Genomic DNA, 19,442 nt, shown 5'->3' on the forward strand with positions numbered 1-19,442 from the left:
TAATATTTTTAGTTTGAAAATTATGGAATCGTTTTCATCTCCATGTGATCCAAGTGTGATTTTTAGGAACTCTAATGCAGTGTAAATTACTCCAAAAAAATTGAGAAGTAGCCTGAATGAAAACTTGCTAAGTAAGCAAAATGCATTAGTGCTTCCAAATGAAAATAATTTAAAGTTGTCCTATGCTGCAGTAACTGCTTTGAACTGAGTTTTGCAAATGCCAAGTATACAAGAGAACAATGGTTTATTTCCCATTCCAAATATCAAATCCTTATCCTGACCAAAGAACAATCACAAAAAAATTGGTAAACGTACAGTAATAAACTTGATCTCAAAATTTTTCCACACATCTGTGATTTTTTTTCTCTTTGAAAACATTGGTAGACTTCTACTTAAAACGTAAAATCCGTTTTATGTTAAGTCTGGAAAATCGCTTCTTTATTAACATGTTTGAATTTTAGCATAACGTAAGCTTGCATGCTTTTAACACGTCTCTGCATTTGACTGCATGCTCTCCTTTGTGCATGGCCTGATTTCTTTATCTCTCATGAACATTACTCCTACTGTTTTCAAAACAGCTAACTCAAACTCATTTAGTCCAATTTAAGGCATAGCTCTTTGTTTCACCTTGAGTGCTCCTAACCTTCACTGTCTCTGGCCTTCTCCTGTCTTCTCCTGTCTTTCCAAAGTTCTTGCAATGCATGAGAATGTTCTAAAGTGCCCGACGCCTGGCTGCTCAGGACGCGGCCACGTTAATAGCAACAGGAACTCGCACCGCAGGTGAGTCAGTGCACCTGGAGAGCTAAAGGGGCTGAAAGCGCTGTCGGTTAAGTGCTATTGCAGGCTCAGGCTGTTTGAAACGGTTTGTCTGGACACTAGGAAAGGCTGCTGTTTGAGCAGGGGGTGTGAATGAATGAACAGATTTGTGCATCTGTGTCATGTCATCTGAGACTTGCTGAGAGAGGTGACATGGCAAGTATAAATCCTTTAATCCTGAGGCATCAGTTAGTAACAAATATTGTACCAACTACTATGAATCATTCAGTAACAGCAATAAAGACTATGCTTTTTTTTAAATACTGTTTGTGGTAAAACAAAGTCCACAAAATCTAGTAAGTGTTTTTTTTTTTTAATAATTAATGATTTGTAGAGCGTCTTTACCAATGGACATTGTCAAAAGCAGCTTTACAGAGATAAATAGGTTATGATCTATGAATGTATATGTTAGTGCCTATATGTTAAGCACCTATACATTTATCCCTGATGAGCAAGACAGTGGTGACAGTGGCAGGGGAAAACTCCCCGAGATGGTATGAGGAAGAAACATTGAGAGGAACCAGACTCTAAAGGGACCCCATCCTCATCTAGGTTGCCCCAAATGTCCATTCATGACGGGTTCCTCTTTGTTAAGGGGTACTGTTAAGTGATGAGTGCTTAAATGCAGAAGTGTTCATGTGATTTGCAGTCCTAAGCCACTGTAGTAGACTGTTGATATTAAAAGACAATCTAGATAACTCCTTATAGTTCTTGAGTTTCTCAGCAACTTCCTAGATGTGTACATATTTTGACTAAAACTATTAACCTTAAACCTTTAATGCATTTGATGCCATTATCAGACAACTGTATTAACAGACACAAATAAGAATGAATCATAATTGTATTATCTCCTCTCTGTACTGCGACCCCCCAACACACACACACACACACACACACACACACACACACACACACACACACACACACACACACACACACACACAGTTCAGGTGCATGTCTCCTCATCATGTGTACAGCTGTGATCTCCCGATCTCGCAGACACAGACTCACACTCACAGCCGCTGCAGGCCATGTTATATGGAACAGGTCCTGAGGGACAGGCTCACACCCACAGTGTCGGAGATATGGATTAAAAAAAGGGAGAAAACGTGAAAAGAATATAACAAATACATATACGAGGCATAGTATAGTATAGTATATGTAGCTGTGGTGCCTCGCTCTCAGTTGTCATAGCAACTCAGCATATTGACGGCGGCCCTTCTGTCTGCCAATCAACCATTCTTTATTTGTATTATTCAGAAATTGTGCAGAACTGTATAGTTTATGCAGCCAGTCTTCATCTTTGTTACAGATGTTTATTTTTAAGAATGGAATCATAATTGTGTGTGTGTGTGTGTGTGTGTGTGTGTGTGTGTGTGTGTGTGTGTGTGTGTGTGTGTGTGTGTGTGAAAGAGAGAGAAAGAGAGAGAGAGAGAGAGAGAGAGAGAGAGAGAGAGAGAGAGATCTGTGTGAACATTGTATTATGAATTAAGAAAAGAATAGAAGAACAGAGTAAAAACAGGCAAAGGGATGAAAAGGTGAGGTGGAGTGAGAGAAGGTCCGTTGTTCATTTTGTAGCTCCGTGTGGCATCGCTGCAGTTGGCAGGTTCTCACTGAAGCCAGACAAGCACAAAGGCCCAGATAACTGTAAGGCTGAGTCTTCATGCTATAGATAGAACATGCATAATTCATACATGCATTTTCTTATTGTTCACTCATGCACACTATGTTTGTGCATATAGTGGCACATATACTGGCACAAGCCTTGTAGTCATCTGAGGGTGGGGTATATGGATCTGCATTCAGGGTGTGTGTGTGTGTGTGTGTGTGTGTGTGTGTGTGTGTGTGTGTGTGTGTGTGTGTGTGTGTGTGTGCGCGTGTGCGTGAGTGTGTGTGTGCGTGTGCATGTGTTAGGTGTGCAACCACTGAAACTATTGTCTTTCTGGTGTTGCAGTCTCTCAGGGTGTCCAATAGCAGCCGCTGAGAAGATTGCTAAAGTTCAGGAGAAGCACCATTCGAGTGATGGAACCAAGTCCAGTCAGGCATCTGACCGTGTACTGAGGTACAGCTTGCACACTCAACTAATTTCTATAATAAAAATCAACCTTTACAAGTACAATTTAGGAATAGCTTAGGACAGAAATGCTAATAAAAAAATGCGTACAAATAGAATGTTCTTTTTTTTCTATTTATTTATATCCGGATTCCAGAAACTGTGGTGTAAATACAAGGTTGCACACAAGTAAAATCCCTTCATTACCTCATCATTTGGATCAGGAAGAGCTTTCAGTGCAACAATGACAAATGACAGTTGAAAATAGAGTTAAGAATAATTAGGATAAAAAAAAGTAATAAAAAAGCAATAATAATAATAACAATAATCATCATCATCATCATAAAAATAGTAACAATAATAAACATTAAATAATAATAATAATAATAATAATAATAATAATAATAAAATAATATATAATATAATTAGCTTGAAAGGGGAAAACATGAGCATACTATGCTCATGCTAAGTAAAAAGGTAATACATTTGAAATGTATGTCTTGCAAAAAAATTGACTCATTAATACTTTAATACAAAAATATAAATTTTATTTGCAATATACATTTTTAAGAAGGGGCAAATAAATAAGTAATAAATCAGTAACTATATATTTACATATACAAATTAAAACATGCAAAAATTAATTCCAGCATGCACTGGCATCCATATGCTCCAAAATGATCCAGAAAGGAGTATAATAAGATTGTTTTGGCACACCTCTTGAAATATGCAAATAAATGGTATATGGTTGAAATGAATAATGGCAGTATTTATGCTGTAATACAGTAAGACATATTTATTGCAGACTCAACAATGCAAAGAATCCCCCAGTAGACATACACTCAAATTCAGAGTAGGTGTACGACGCTGAAGTGTTGTCATAAATTCATAGCAGCGTCTCTAAGCTAATTAGACTCTGTACTAGTTCCGTTGATGCCCAGGCAGGGTTTTCCCCTCCCGCCTGTGTCGATGATTATCTTCCAGGCCTATGTGCTTTGTGAAACAGTTGGAGATCCCACAGTACGGTTACAAAAATAACGTCTCCACCAGCACGCCCCGCTCCAATCTAGCCAAGGAGCTGGAGAAGTACTCCAAGACCAGCTTTGACTACGGAGGCGGCTACGATGGCCAGCCTCATGCCTACAGCAAGCGCTCGCTCACACAGAAGAACCATGGACGAGACACTTCACCAAGAGGATATGATGGTGAGTGCAACCTCATTACACTTTGCCACTTTGGGGAATATAGTCATGCAGCATCTTCTGGAGGTACTTGGGGTAACAGCTGGAAGTCAAAATAACCATCAGAATGCTTTATTATTTATAACAATAACAAGAACAACTAAAGCTATATGTATATATATATATATATATATATATATATATATATATATATATATATATATATATATATATATATATATATATATATAAGAATAAGAATAATCATCTATCAGCATTGAAGACTATGTATTTACTGTATGTAGATTTTTTCCCACAAAATCTTCCCACTGTGGTGTTTGTTTTGCCTCAAGGCTTGAAAAATATTTGGCGAGCTGCAGTGAAGGCATTATTCTAAAATAATCAGTGTAGGTCAGGCTTTTTTTACTCCAGTGTGAGTCCTTATTGAATGAAAAGACAATGGAGGAGGTTGGGTCTATAAAAAGAAGAGAAAAAAGCTTGCTTTTTCAGTCTCAATCAAGTCATGCAGACTCTCAGTACAAACAAATATTTTTAATGTATATTCTTATATTATAATATTTAGCTGTACATACTGTATATAACCGGTGAAAAAATAAAGACTATTATTTATTGGAAACTGCTCTGAGATCAGGAGGCATGATTTGTCAAAATTTGCTTGGGAAGTAACAAAGGTCTCCATAGCTGTGTTTATTTTGGCCCCTGTTTAAAGTGTATACAACAACTAGTGTGCAGATGTCCTGAGTGAATTTAGAATATGGAGATCAAAATCACCAATCCCATTTAACATTCATTCCAAATGACTAGACAGACTCTCTTTTTATATTTATAAAATATTATGTAATAATGTTTAATGTACCGTTTTCTGAGACTAAAACCAGTCTAACATCAAAGGTTGGGTTTTTTGCGTTTTGTTTTTCCATAAAAAATTTAATCTCCTGCTTTCATACCCTTTTTTCTTTCCATGTCAAAAGTGAAGTAAGAGAGACTAATTAAATTCAATTTCAGGCTTTTTTGTCAAAAGAGGGAAAGTATGTACTAAAAATCCACCAAAAGGTATTTAATGAAATCATATTTATAATGTATTGAGATGTGTACAAAGAATTAATATTAAGAACCTTTTTTTGGTTAGACAAAGGACATCCCCAGAATTCGAGCTGAACATTAAACAATGTATGTTTTTTTTCCTGTTGTATGTTAGCAAAATGTAAATGCATTATCACTCTTTTTTCTCTCTCTGCTTTTTCTCTTTATGCCTCCTCTCTCTCTCTCTCTCTCTCTCTCTCTCTCTCTCAGACTCATTTGCTTTCAGCATTCATCATGGAACATCAGACCATCAAATAAGCGAGTCTTGTAGGTGTCTACCGATCTACCCATCTATTCATCTGTTGTTTTATCATTTTTCAACATTGTTTTTTTTTCTCTACTTACATGTAATTTCTTTTAAGTCATGTGTCATATCTCATATGTCTCTGTCTTGGTGTACATATGACCGCACATTTATGCTTTTTGTGTGTATGTGTGGGTTTGACAGCCAAGCGGTACTGTAAGACCTCGAGTCCGGCCAGCAGTACAACGAGCAGCTACGCTCCCAGCAGCAGCAGTAGCCTGAGCTGTGGGGGAGGAAGAGGAGGGAGAGGAGGAGGAGGAGGAAGCAGCGCCAGCAGCACCTGCAGCAAGAGCAGCTTCGATTACACACACGACATGGAGGCCGCTCACATGGCCGCCACTGCCATCCTCAACCTGTCCACACGCTGCCGAGAGATGCCCCAGAGCCTGAGTGCCAAAGGCCCTGAGCTCCTAGCACAGGTGAGGCCTTAACACCTGTTCTCTTATATACACACATATTTACTATTTATATGTTTTTCGAACTTTTTATTACTTCTGAATGACACACTTTTTTATATTACCTCTCTGACCCTGCACGGCTTTTTATTTCACACAAAAGGACTTTTGCGTGTCGCTCTGGCTTCATGATATATTGATTTCCATGCCTCTGAGTTGTTCTGAGTTAGTCTCATTTCAATGCAGTTTTAATGTATAGCTCAAGTGGTGCAAAAGGTGTGTTCTTTTTGTAATGCCACATTGAACAGCTCATGCTTTTCATCACACATACACACTGTGTGGCACACACATAGTGACACACTGAATGCAGTGATAATACAAACGGTAAGAAGCTGCATCTGACAACAGTACCGTAATTGGTGCAGCATCTGCATTCTGCCCTCTCTATCTTTCACTTTTATTCCTCTGTTGCTTCTGCCTTTTACATCTGGCCGTCTTTTTCTCTCTCGATATCTCTCAATCTTTGAGTCTCTCACTCTTTCCCTGTATGAGACAGGTTGGATTGATGGTGCTTTTAGCTCTGGTCCAGACTTGCCCTGTTTTCTCATTGGGCTCACTAGGAACGGTGTGACCTCTGTGTTAGGACACTGGGGCTCACTGTAGTCTAGAGAAAATGCAGGATGATTCAGATTGAACACTAATGAAAGGCTACAAATGGAGATGTAGGATTGTGGTGCAAGTTTTTGCTTCTACTGTATATATGTATATATCAACATACATTTCTTATTTCTTTACTTATTTATTTCCCTCTGTCTTTCCTTTATGCCCCACCCTTTCCTTCTCTGCCATGCATATAACCTCTAAAATTTCTAATTAATTTTTTCATTTTATCATTTCATCTAATCTAACTTTTGGTCTTCTCATTTGATCTCTTCTTTTCCTTTACAATTTTTATTCATCTTCTCTTCTTCCCCCTTCTTCTCCTTACTTCTTCTTTCTTTTCCACCATCTTCTGTATCCATATACTACGGCTTAATTTGAATTTCTGTCCTAATACGTATATGAACATTTTCATTTCTCTTTTATTTTCTATTTCTATCTTACCATCCTCTCCTTGCATTCTCACCTCACATCACATCACTCCTCTCCTCTCATATTCTCTCCTCCCACTCTCCTCTCCTTTTCTCCGTTCCATCTCCGGTCCTGTCTTTTTCATTTCCCTGACTGTGGCTTGCCTTCTTTTATTCTTTTATGCTCTTTGTCTCCTCGGTTCTCCTGTCCAGAGTCCAGAGGAGCAGGAGGTGGAGGAGAGTGGGACTCTGGACCTGAGTGTGGGTCGTGCAGGGGGTATGGGTGAGGGCACGGTGCTCACTCCCCTGCAGCCCATGTCTCCACAGCGGCAAGCACTGCTCAACAGCCGCTGCTACCAGATGAGCCCAGACTGCTGGGACCTGCCAGTGGACTACACCAAGATTAAGAGCCTGGACGAGGACCATAAAGAGGTACAGCCTCCAGATCCCACCTGGGAGCAGTGCTGCTTTATTGGAGTTTATACAGATGGATGGTAGAGCAGGATCTGCTAGTCTTTAGTTGGCTGCCATATACCAAGCACTTTAGTGGAAGAGAGTAATCTCTCAGGTTTTAATGGGGCAGTAGATAAAGCAGATACGAGATATATGTCATATTTTACATTTTGACATATGGTGCGTGTCAGGGAATAAAACCCACGGAGGGGAGGACCACCAGAGTTAGCCACCATTCCACCAAAAGTCCTTCAGAGACATCTAGTGGTAAGGAGTAGAAGTGTTTAAAAGAATTTGATTTTATTTACAACTTTAACTACTTCAGATTTTGTTGAAGTGCACTGAAAACTTAAGTATTGAAGACATTTAATCAAGTTAATTCAATCAAGCAAGTTGTTATTCATTCTTATCTAGTCCTGTAAAGGATTTTGAATGAACACAAAAAACTCCCAACTGACTGAAATTTAATACAAAACTAGGATTGATCCATATACATAGGCAACATTATTATTACTTGTAAGTGCTTTATTGAGTTTTTCTGGCCCTGCTAGGATGAGCTGGACCCTTTCCAGGAGTTGCTGGAGAATCAGCAGTACCCGAGTGAGGTGTCCCTCCCCAGCCCTAAGCATAAATTCGCTCCCTGCAAAGAAAGCAAAAAAGAACTCCTCACGTAAGGAAGCTAACTTTACACTCTTTATCTAATAAAGGCTTTATGAGAATTTGAGATGTGCTGTATAATTGTCATCTGGCCTGGGTCTTTATAACTGTCCATTAACTTTTGCTGAACTTTCATCTTAGACTCTCTAGCTGCCAGTTATCTGATAAAGGCATGTGTAGTATGATGACAACAAACTCACAGGATTTAAAGTAAGTTTTTATGATATCATGCCTACAAAAGTAATGTTGTGTACTTGTGGGCTGATGAGAAGTTCTCACTGTCTGCCTGTTCATGCCTGTTTCAGGTGTCCTACTCCGGGTTGTGATGGCTCAGGGCACATTACGGGAAACTATGCCTCACACAGGAGGTAACAACAAACACACACATACACACACATTCAGTCAAGGTCTATGTATAGGTGTGTCTGATAAATACAGTAAACTATACAGTATAGGTATTTGTATAAAAAAAACTTGTGGAGGGTGGTGCACAAGCCTAAGGATATAAATGAAATATTCTGTATGCAGGCTTGCCTGTGTAAAGATCCTTCTACAATTTTCCTGTAACACTGACAGTTATTTGGGGGAAACAAATAATTTTTAACCAGTGTTTTGTAGGAAAATTTTAATATTTGATATATACATGGACAATGCGCAAATAAGGGTTATATATATTCATTATTCATGTTTATATTTCTTATATGTATAACATTTACATTAAATGGAATATTTAACTGGATGTTGAGAATGTAATTATAAAAAATGTATCTGTTTCTGTCTGTGTGTAGTCTGTCAGGCTGTCCCAGAGCAAAGAAGAGTGGAATTAAAATCATTCACAACAAGGAGGACAAGGAAGATCAGGAGCCAATTAAGTAGGTTTTCAATTAAGAGTTAATGTTTGTGAAATGTCAAAGTCAAAGTCAGGGCGTGTACATAATTATACCCCTTTGTTGCAGGTGTCCTGTGCCTGGGTGTGATGGTCAGGGCCATGTGACAGGGAAGTATGCGTCTCATCGCAGTGCATCCGGCTGCCCTCTGGCTGCCAAACGTCAGAAAGATGGTTTCGTGAACGGAGCTCCGTTTCCATGGAAGTCTGGAAAGACTGATGGCATGACATGCCCCACACCTGGGTGTGACGGCTCTGGCCATGTCAGTGGCAGCTTTCTGACTCACCGGAGGTGTGTATGAAATGCGGGATAGGATGTGCTTTTTTTTTTATTAGGAAAAGCATAAATTATATAAAATAAACAAATAAAAAAAAATATATATATATACGTTTTTCTGTCTAGTCTTTCCGGCTGTCCCCGTGCCACTTCAGCAATGAAGAAAGCACGAATGACCGGGGTCGAAATGCTTACAATCAAGCAGCGTGCAAGCAAAGGTACATTGCATTTAAATGAATTGTAACATTTCTCAGTAGAAAAGCATATTAATTTACCCACAGACTTGATGATAACATCATTGGTGTGTGTAAACAATGTTGAGTCATGAGATTCCACTTAAGTCATTTTTGAGCTCTTGTCTAGGAATAGAGAACGATGAGGAGATCAAACAGCTGGATGAAGAAATCAAAGATCTTAATGAATCAAACAATCAAGTGGAGTCAGACATGATTAAACTTAGGACACAAGTAAGCCTTATTTGTTTTTTTATACCTATTTCTCATCTGAGCAATCATCTGTAGCCAACGCTTTTCTTTCATTGCCCAGATCACCACCATGGAGACAAACCTGAAGTCCATGGAGGAGGAAAACAAGGCCATTGAGCAACAAAATGATTCACTGCTGCATGAGCTGGCTAACCTCAGCCAGTCGCTCATCAACAGCTTGGCCAACATCCAGCTTCCTCATATGGTACGAGACAGACAGACAGCTTCTCACCTACACACTACACCAAGTACTTTCTCAAAGGGTCCAGAAATAGCTCAGATCTAAAATGTCAGTGCTAGAGGATAAAATAAGAAAAAGCTCATTTACAATTTGCAGATTTAAACAGCACTCGGCAGTGAAAGTTGTTTCGGTTTCAATGTGTGTAATGGGTCACAAATACAGCTGACTTTCTGCCATCTGCTTCTTTATGTATGTTGTTGAGTTTGTTCCAGCTCCATATGCTTTTGTGCTTAGGTCACTTTTCTTACTGATCATTCTATGAAAACAAACTCACACCTCAAACGACTGTCTTCAGTTGAGTAAAAACATGGCTTAATGCGCCGGGACATCTACTCATGCATTGTCTGCTCGTGGCGCTTCATATTGTCCAAGACAGGGTGTGATTGGACAGTCCCTGTTTTAAATGCTGGCCATGTTGCTAAACAACTGAAACATGTCCTTTCTGAATATGGCTCCTCAGTTCTCCACCTCCACCATCAATAAAACGGGATTCAATCCAATAGGTCTTGGCACTCCTCGCATCTCACCTGCATTTGATGATTGTTGGCTGTTTCTGTGCTGTTACTAATTCTTTGCGTTCTCCATTAGGAATCTGAGGTAAACTTGGACACATAGGCCCTTGTTCCTCAAAGTTGTGTGATCAAATTGGAATCCTTATTCATCAGTTTCGGTGTCACTGTTGCATGTAAATTTGTGTGTAATGTTTTAACATTGTAGACAAGCAAACTAGTATCAGTATGAGCAATAATTATCATTTGGAACCAGTGTTTGAAAATCACTTCTGCTGTCTTAACTGTAGAATTAAATGGAAATGGCTAGAGGTCGACCTATTAATCGGTTTTGCCGATTAATCAACACCAATAGTTGATTGCTGAAACTAGTTTTTCCGGGTTGCATTTGCGCTGTTGCGGCTGAGAAGGTCCTCCGTTATTATACAGTAGGAGAGCGGCCTCTAGAGGCGAATCCTGACTCCACGTGCTGTTTGTTTTGACACGAGAGGCTGCGAGCTGTACTTCATTCATGTTAGTTCATAGTGCATTTACTAAAGTTCACAGATAAATATTAATATTTACTTAATATAACATTTATTGGTTAATGTTGAAATTAACAAAGAAACAATAAATAATACTTATAACACTAAAGCATGTTTTAACTTCAGTTAATGTTACAAATGGAATCTTACTATAAAGCATGACCATTTCACAAACATCCAGTCATGCTTAAAATGGTTTTTAAATGTCTTCACAAAGGCCAGAACATTGAAATTACATTTATGTTTTTTTTCTTTGTTAAATAAAAGATAACTATTTAACAGTACTATTTAATTCAGTAAACAAAATTTTTGTTTTTGTTGTTTTTTTTAATCCAGTATCAATTTTATAAACTATCAGTCTATTAATTGGTATCGGTAAAATCCATTCTTTCTCTGAAAAAGAATGCACATTAAGTACAGTCCTTTGTTGTGATACAAGTAATTGTTTGATGGCAAAAGTATGAGGGTTTCCCTGCTATGCTTCAGCTCTGCCTGTGGATGGCACTGGATATAAATCACCCCATCATCAGCCACTGAGTATATGAGTATCATGAGTATATTCTAGCTTGATGCTTTGGGGCACTATAGAGTCACATATCTTTTTTGATACTTTGGGGCACCATAGAGTTAATAACTCTTTTCATGCTTTAGAGCATCATAACATAGCATAGAGTTACAGAGCATTCTTAGATTAAGCACTATCCTTGGAAGAAGAGTGGATAGAAGTTGGCAAGAGATTTAGTGAACAGTTTACCTGTAGCCCTGAACTTTTTCACAAGCTGTTAAGATTCAGATGGCTCAATTCGATATCTATGATATCATAATAGGCTTGATTGGCATGGATTTGAGTTGAGAGGAAAAGGAGTTTATACAGTATTATATATTGCTGCATTCTATGTGTATGACAATTAGAAGGGGTATAAAAAAAGATATAAATAAGTATGAATTGATTTAGCTTTTGTGTCTTGTACAACTGTACACAACAAAAAAGCATTTGTCATTTGTATTTGGCACGTAAATGTGGAGACAGGAGCTTACATCCATGAGACTGAAGCCTACTGATAACCATTTGTTTTCATGTTGCTAGGTTTAATTCACAAATCGGACACAAACTTGCTTGTCCTTCTATACAGAACTGCACTCGTTTCTATGCCACTTTGACAAATAAGGGCCTCAAGTCCGTGTCTATTCATCCTTTGGCTGTCCATTTCTGTAAAGTATACAGACACCATTCGTTAAGATTTGCAGCATTTGGGAACAAAAAAGAAAAAACGATAAGAAACTATATGTCCAGCTAATAGTATTCTCTCTACACCTCTCCCCTGTAGAAACCGGTGCCACTGAAAGAGGCCCCTGTTAAAAATTACTGCTGTTTACAGATGCCCCACAGAGTAAGACATTCATTTTCCACAGTTTAACTTTCTCTTTTTATTGCACCTTCTTATGTTTTTTCCCTAAAGCCCTCCTTTTCTCCGTTACACCCACTGCGGTGTGTACAGTATATCAATAGAGGTCCATACTGTATGTGTTCCTTCATAGAGCAATAGTAAAGTGTATAGTGTACATTATAGCATCTGTTTGCAGATGGAGTTATACTATGAGCCATATTTACTTGTTTTCTGTTATATTATAACCAGATTACATTTGTATAGCTGGTGGTTGTTAATATTCTTGCCTCCCATGGTCATGCAATTTATGTTTTTATTTCACTAGTATCAGTGCTGATACACTCATATGCATGAGTTTCACCATAAGGCATGCACTCATAGCACATGCTTTCTTTCTTTTTTTGTTTGTTCGTTAATTTGTCTATTTCATGGTGTATGGAGTATCCAGGACAGTTTAGTCTGTGCATTTATGATGAGCAATATAATCCTTCCCTAAGGTGTACCATTTCCCTGTCTCGTGTTTGTTATACCACAAATACTTCTAAAAAAACTTCTCCCTTCGTTGGCTTTCATTGATTTCAATCTGTTCCACAGGAGCCGATGAACGAGCAAAATTTTGACAGTTACGTGAGCACTTTGACAGATATGTATACGCATCAGGACCAGTACCAGAGCCCCGAGAACAAAGCCCTGCTGGAGAACATCAAACAAGCTGTACAGGGCATCCAAGTGTAGCTCCCTGAGCCACTGCCTCATTTTGTTTTATTTTTTTAAGGGCTTGCAGTAAGCAAGTGCCGATAAGCAAAAAGAAAGAAAAAAACAACTGGGGAAAAATATGTAAAAAGTATGGATAATGATTATGATTTTTTTGCTGCTGTAATTAATTGTATTATCCTTCATTATTTATTTTATTCTGTTATGCTTTTGAGGAGAAAAAAAAAAACATGAATTATTTGTTGCCTTGCTTTAAAAATGATTACCAATGGCAAATGTTTTGAGGAACATTCATGTTTTGTACATTTTTCATATGACCTGACATAATGTGATGTATTGTTTATAGCTGCTAATGTATGCACATTTTAGTGTATATGTATTTATTAATTGTAAACAAAAAAAAAATCATTGTTTTACAAAAAAACAAAAAAAAAAAGCTTAACGGCAAGAAGGATAGACATAAGTGTTGAAAATGTGGTAAGGGGTTTCCATAACAGGTCATAAAGGGCAATCAGCTAACATAAGCTTTTCCTTTTATAACTAAGAGGAATTCAAAGCGTACAGTGTAGGTTGTTCAGCGTATGTTAAACTGCATATTTCTTTTAATAACATGAAAGAATTTAATAGAGGTTTGTCATTGTGTTCAGAAAACATTTTGCAGCAGTCAGTGTGGGCACGCTAATGAATTACACATGTCGGTCTTTTATTTGTTTCATTTTCAAAATGTAAAAACGATCAAAAGATTTTTTTTGTGAAACATCATGACACGGAAACCCACTGGTGCAAATCCCCAGATTGTGAGAGAAATATTTCATCTTTCAACTTCGACCATATTGTATATTCTCCAAATGTAATTCCCATTTGGTTAATTCCAATCACTATGGATAATATAAAGGAGACAATCCAGCATAAATTATGAATTTATTATGAGCATTAAAAAGAAGTATTAGTAGGTAGTGAAATAGCATATCAGCAATATATGACAAAGAATCAATCATTTATTTAGATATGGGATGCAAACGTTCGGGTATATGCAATTTTCTTATTGTGAACATCACAGGATACTGATGAATCTTTTTACTAAATGTAAAGTATTGAGTTTTGTATAAATCTTTTACTGCAACCATGTTTTCGGGTTTTAAACATGAGTGATCAAATCCAAATGGATGAATGCATATGCATTATAATTTTACATTTCTCATGCTCTGTTTTGCACAGGGACACCTTTGTTTCCATGTTTTGATGTTATTCATATATATATATATATATATATATATATATATATATATATATATATATATATATATATATATATATATATATATATAACAAATGGGTGGGGAGGTGCCCAGAAGTTTGAATCGGAAATGTTTATTGGTTTGTGAATGTTAAAATAAGTATGTGCTGGACTTACAGGGTTAACATCACCATCAAATACATCACTATTGCAATCTAATGCATTGTCATGTAAAAAAACAAAAAAACAAAAAACAAACAAAAAACATTTGTATAACAGCATCAGATGCAAAGCACGTGACATGTTTCTCTGTCAGTGTTGCAGTCATAAGTATTATGGGTATGTCATTTCAGAGTACCATGTATGAAGGGCAGTATTTATTACATTTGTGAAAATCTGTATTTTATTATCACTTTCTTGATTTATTTTATCTTTTTTTCTTTCCTCTTTTTTGTCTATGGTGAATCCGAAGCACTTTAAAGTCTGAGAATCATGGAAACGGGAGTAAGGTTTTACAGAAGCTTTTAAATAACTTGGACAATGTTGACATGTTGTACAGGCCTAAAATCCTCAATGAACCATTGATGGATGGCTATTAGAGTAATTGGTTCCAGAGCGAGCAGAAACGTTCACTGGCGTGACCAGTAGAAATGACTTCACGATGCATAAGGGAAACTATATGTGCACTCAAGAGTTGTAGACAGAAATGCACTTGACCTCAACATATTAAACTCCCCAAGCATGTCCCCATGTTTTTTTTTTTGGTTCTTTTTTAATATTGACAACACATGCAGGCATTAAGCAGTATTGTATTAATGCTTCAGTTTAGTGGTTTAAGAGTCGGTTGTGTATAATAAGCATGATTTTCATAAAATACATCAGGTTACCATGCTGTCACCACTAGCTCTTTTTCTTTATTCGTTTTTAGGCTAGCACGGCATTTTTTTTCAAGAATTTCACGCCAAGGTGCTAATCATTCTCATGTTTCATGCATTCGAACAGAATAACAGATCAGCTCCTCTCTCTTCTCTCCAAAGCTTTGTGTATGCAGCTGCCGATGTAGTAATGCTTCTAATAGACTGATAGCAAAAATTTTTTCCAATCATAACCTCTCATTACTAATTAAGCAGGAAAAAGGACAATAAGCACAATTTTGCTGCTCACCTTTTGTTCAAACATATTGTAGTATCGAATTTTAAAAAATGTTATCTGTAACTATTTAAATAGAAAACACTAAGTACAGTATCACATGCCTGAATGCAGAGTACTTTTCTTATTATTAATTGTCAATTCATCAGGTTTCAAGTTTCCATTTGAAGAGGACTTCAACGAATCATTTTCAAAGCAGGATTTTATATTCGAAAAAGAAACATGGCTTTTTCTTATCTTGCTCTCTAACTCTAGCTCTTTCTCTCTTTTTTTATTACATAGCATGATTTTGGTTGATATGATACTTTTGGTTGATATGATACTGTAAATGTTTAAGATCACAAGTTGCAGTGATATTTCATTCTGAAATTGTGAACTTTGTACAATTTTTATTATGCTGGTGTTGACATCTCTTAATCAATAAAACTTGTGTTGCCACATGGCATAGCTCCTTGTCTTAAATGTTTTAAAATACACCTAAAATACAAGTCAACACTGACGGGGAACAACCAAGGAGTCAACAAAAAGCAACTTTTTAATATACTTCAAACATAAATGAAGAAATTATTGAAAATAAATAAACTATTTCAGACATTAGACAGTTATCTAATTTATATACTTAGCAGTTGAGTGTTAAGGGGCTTGCTAAAGGGTACAGCAATGGCAGGTTGGGGGTTGTAGGATTTAAACACACATTCTTCAAATAACCATTAAGGCCACCATCTTAACCACTGATCTACCACTGATGGTTCTGACATACCATACAAACCAGACACTTGAACAGACTTGCAGTCAGCTGGACCTCACAGAGTCTTCTTTCTTGTAGCCCAGTGCTTCCCAAGTATTCATTCTGTTTTCAGATGTTTGTTTTGTGATGTAACCCTGTTTAGCTAGCATGTTATTATTAGCTGCTTTTGTTAATAGCAGTATTTTTTGTTGTTATTATTAATATTATTATTGTTATTACTATTGAACTCCTTGAGGTAAACTACAATCAATACCTGAAAATATTTTTAAATAGGAAACTTTAATGTGTACTGTGTGTACAGTGGTCCCCGGAACTCTTGGGGGTTACGTTCTAAGACTCCCCGCGAGTTCCGAAAATCTGCGAATTTTGGATGCACTCCCGCCGACCCATGGTACCTTAGTGAATTCATCTAGACCAGGGGTCACCGACCATTTTGAAACTGAGAGCTACTTCTTGGGTACCGAGTAATGTGAAGGGCTAACAGTTTGATACACACAAGTCGAAATAACACTTCTGAAATAACAAATTTGCTTAATTTAATTTTTTTAATTATATGTTATTATTAATTAATGATATTCGTCTATATCTAGTCATCTATATTTTAATATAGTCATTTTCAAATTCACACTAATGCAAGTGTGATTTAAAAAAAAGAATACCAACAAAAAATGTTTTCATGCAGCTCACTGGTAAGTAGCGCTATGGTAAGCTATTTTTAGAAAAGGGTGACTCATGTGGTCCTTGCGGGCACCATGTTGGTGACCCCTAATCTAGACATTATGTCACTTTAATAATGAACAGCAGTTTTCCTACATAATAACGACCGCAAACACGCCACCAAGATGACAACTGCCTTGCTGAGGAAGCTGAAAGTGATTAAGTGGCCAAGGTTGTCTCCAGACCTGAACCCTATTGTACACCTGTGATGCATTTTCAAGCAGAAAGTGAAGAAGTGCCATGTGTCTAACCAGCCAACAGCTCCGTGTTGTCATTATGGAGAAGTGGAAAGGGATCCCAGCTCTGGGGTATTTCATGCCCAGGATAACTTACACTTAGGATGTACTCACTTTTGTTGGCAGCTATTTAGACAATAATGGCTGTATGTTGAGTTATATTCAGAGGACAGTAAATCTATGCTATACACTGACGACTCTAAAATATATCCAAGTTTCATTTCTACAGAAGTATCCCTTGAGAACATATACTAAATGGTGAAACGTGAGGGGTGTACTTACTTCTGTGAGATACTGTACTAGGAATAGTGTATATTACATTGGGTGTAGGGCATAGTGTCTAGATGGTGAGGTGCAATGTACATGGAATAAGGTTACACTCCATTCCTCTCATTTTTTCCCATTCAGCAACAGACAAGATCACTGATGGAATCCTCAAGAAAGGAGGTGCAACTATATAAGGGAAGAAAATACAATCAGTAAGTGTTGTTACAGGCTATGACAAAACCACAACTCTGTTCAGAGGAAGTCGTCCACCAAGTATCAGTTAGCAGGTAAAGAGGGGATTAGTCAGATGGTCCCATGTTTCAAGCAATAACACAATGTGGTCAGTTTGAAGGAACCACATAAGTACTGTACGATTTTGCTAGCAACAGAAATGGAAATTAGATATACTGAATAATAAGTTGTACATTTCTAGACTTGTTTATTATGCTGTAACATGTAAACGGAAGACAGTATGGTTAAAGAGTGTGTGTGTGTGTGTGTGTGTGTGTGTGTGTGTGTGTGTGTGTGTGTGTGTATGTAGGTGCCACTGTGATAACCAGTTCATCGAGCTATCATCCCAAACACTGCAATGATTATGGTTTTTTTCTTAAGTATATGGTGCAAAAATTATTCATCTGAAACAGTTATACAGGTAACACACACTCTCTGACACATTCTGATTACTCGGATTATATAAATAAAAAGAAAATTGTTTCATTTTTGTCTCTAACTTTTTTATTGAACGCTGAAGTATATATAGTTAAATAAAACATAGCTTTAAACCATTCCTTTTCTACACAAAATGAACATGCGCTTATTTAACCATTAGCACTTGTGTGGGTGGTTTAGTAAATGTGTGTGCACGTGTGTGTTTATCTCTACAGTCAAAAATGTTCCCTGGTAAGTGCTGGGGGTTCAAAGGTTCTCAAGGGTACCTGGTCATCTCTCTCTCAACCTGTACGTATCACCCACATTACACTGGATCACCTGCCCCGAGTGCTCGCACCAGATGGCTACATCCAGTCTGCACCAAAACACTTTGTAGTTTCTGTGAGTTGACATAAACACATGAATATGTTAACTATCAGACATAAAAAAACAAAAATAACGTGCTTATAAATGTTACAATTTTTGATGGATCTCAAGTTCCACAATAATAACAATAATAAATGTGTTCTACTAAAGATTTTATTACCTTTCTATTAGGGAATGACTAATAAGGAAGGTAAAGAAGAATATCTCAGAATTTTACTTTTGATCTGTATGGAGAATCATCTCAGACCTTTAGAAAAAAAATTAATACACAAATTTGTATGTTAATTTACACAACAATGGCTGTATGTTGAGTTATTTTCAGACAATAAGTAAATCTGTACTGCTGTACAAGCTGCACATTGACTACTCTAAAATATTTATATAACAATAATATAGTAAAAATAATTCTATTTTGCATACATTTTAATTAAGTTTGTCATTTTCAACCTGACACACAGTGTAAAGTCAAATTTGTAAAATATTCTGTTGAATTTCAATTTCTTAGTATTTTGTACATTCCAGTGTACTTCAGCTGTTTTGAACTTCACATGTTTGTGTAAAACATGATAATCCATGCTATATAAAATCTACTTGAGTGTCTGTAAATGTTTGTGATATTTGATGCAATAAGTCTATTGTATTGTGGTGTTTTTCAGGACCCCCTGAACGTGGAGTATAGCCTGGTAATGCTGAAGATCTTCAGTATTCGGGGTCATCATGAATATACCTGTGTGTATCGCTTCAGGATCCACAGCCAGCAAGAAACCCACGAAGCAGGTTAAAACAAAAGCAACAAATAAACAGACATTAAAATTTTATTGATGGAAGGCTACATTAAAAACATAATAATTAATTGCTTTTGATGCAAAAAAAATTAAAAGAAAGTAAAATTTATTTTTATTAATTTAAATTTAAATTTTTATATTATTTGCACAATCTATATTATATTCTACTTATATTTTTTAATATTTTTATTTTATATATTTTTTGTATACA

At 36.8% G+C, this 19,442-nt stretch overlaps 1 protein-coding gene across 7 annotated transcripts in view; it reads left to right on the forward strand.

Moving 5' to 3' along the window:
• myt1la (myelin transcription factor 1-like, a) overlaps positions 1 to 14,313 on the forward strand; it is a 49,930-nt gene extending 35,617 nt beyond the window's left edge. For 2 of the 7 annotated variants that reach the window (XM_046836469.1, XM_046836470.1), the window contains exons 9-24: positions 690 to 780; positions 2,771 to 2,878; positions 3,854 to 4,074; positions 5,365 to 5,421; positions 5,603 to 5,877; positions 7,137 to 7,355; positions 7,928 to 8,046; positions 8,175 to 8,243; positions 8,339 to 8,401; positions 8,822 to 8,905; positions 8,990 to 9,211; positions 9,323 to 9,414; positions 9,560 to 9,663; positions 9,743 to 9,886; positions 12,284 to 12,346; positions 12,938 to 14,313. In XM_046836469.1, the coding sequence (XP_046692425.1) occupies positions 690 to 780; positions 2,771 to 2,878; positions 3,854 to 4,074; positions 5,365 to 5,421; positions 5,603 to 5,877; positions 7,137 to 7,355; positions 7,928 to 8,046; positions 8,175 to 8,243; positions 8,339 to 8,401; positions 8,822 to 8,905; positions 8,990 to 9,211; positions 9,323 to 9,414; positions 9,560 to 9,663; positions 9,743 to 9,886; positions 12,284 to 12,346; positions 12,938 to 13,078 (2,072 nt within the window). In that variant the 3' untranslated portion in view covers positions 13,079 to 14,313. The remainder of the gene's footprint in view (positions 1 to 689; positions 781 to 2,770; positions 2,879 to 3,853; positions 4,075 to 5,364; positions 5,422 to 5,602; positions 5,878 to 7,136; positions 7,356 to 7,927; positions 8,047 to 8,174; positions 8,244 to 8,338; positions 8,402 to 8,821; positions 8,906 to 8,989; positions 9,212 to 9,322; positions 9,415 to 9,559; positions 9,664 to 9,742; positions 9,887 to 12,283; positions 12,347 to 12,937) is intronic. The other 5 variants (XM_046836471.1, XM_046836474.1, XM_046836475.1 and 2 more) reach the window with 4 other exon arrangements.
• The last annotated feature ends 5,129 nt before the right edge of the window (positions 14,314 to 19,442 follow it).

This window comes from Silurus meridionalis, chromosome 23, assembly GCF_014805685.1.
Source record: "Silurus meridionalis isolate SWU-2019-XX chromosome 23, ASM1480568v1, whole genome shotgun sequence".
NCBI classification, from domain to species: domain Eukaryota; kingdom Metazoa; phylum Chordata; class Actinopteri; order Siluriformes; family Siluridae; genus Silurus; species Silurus meridionalis.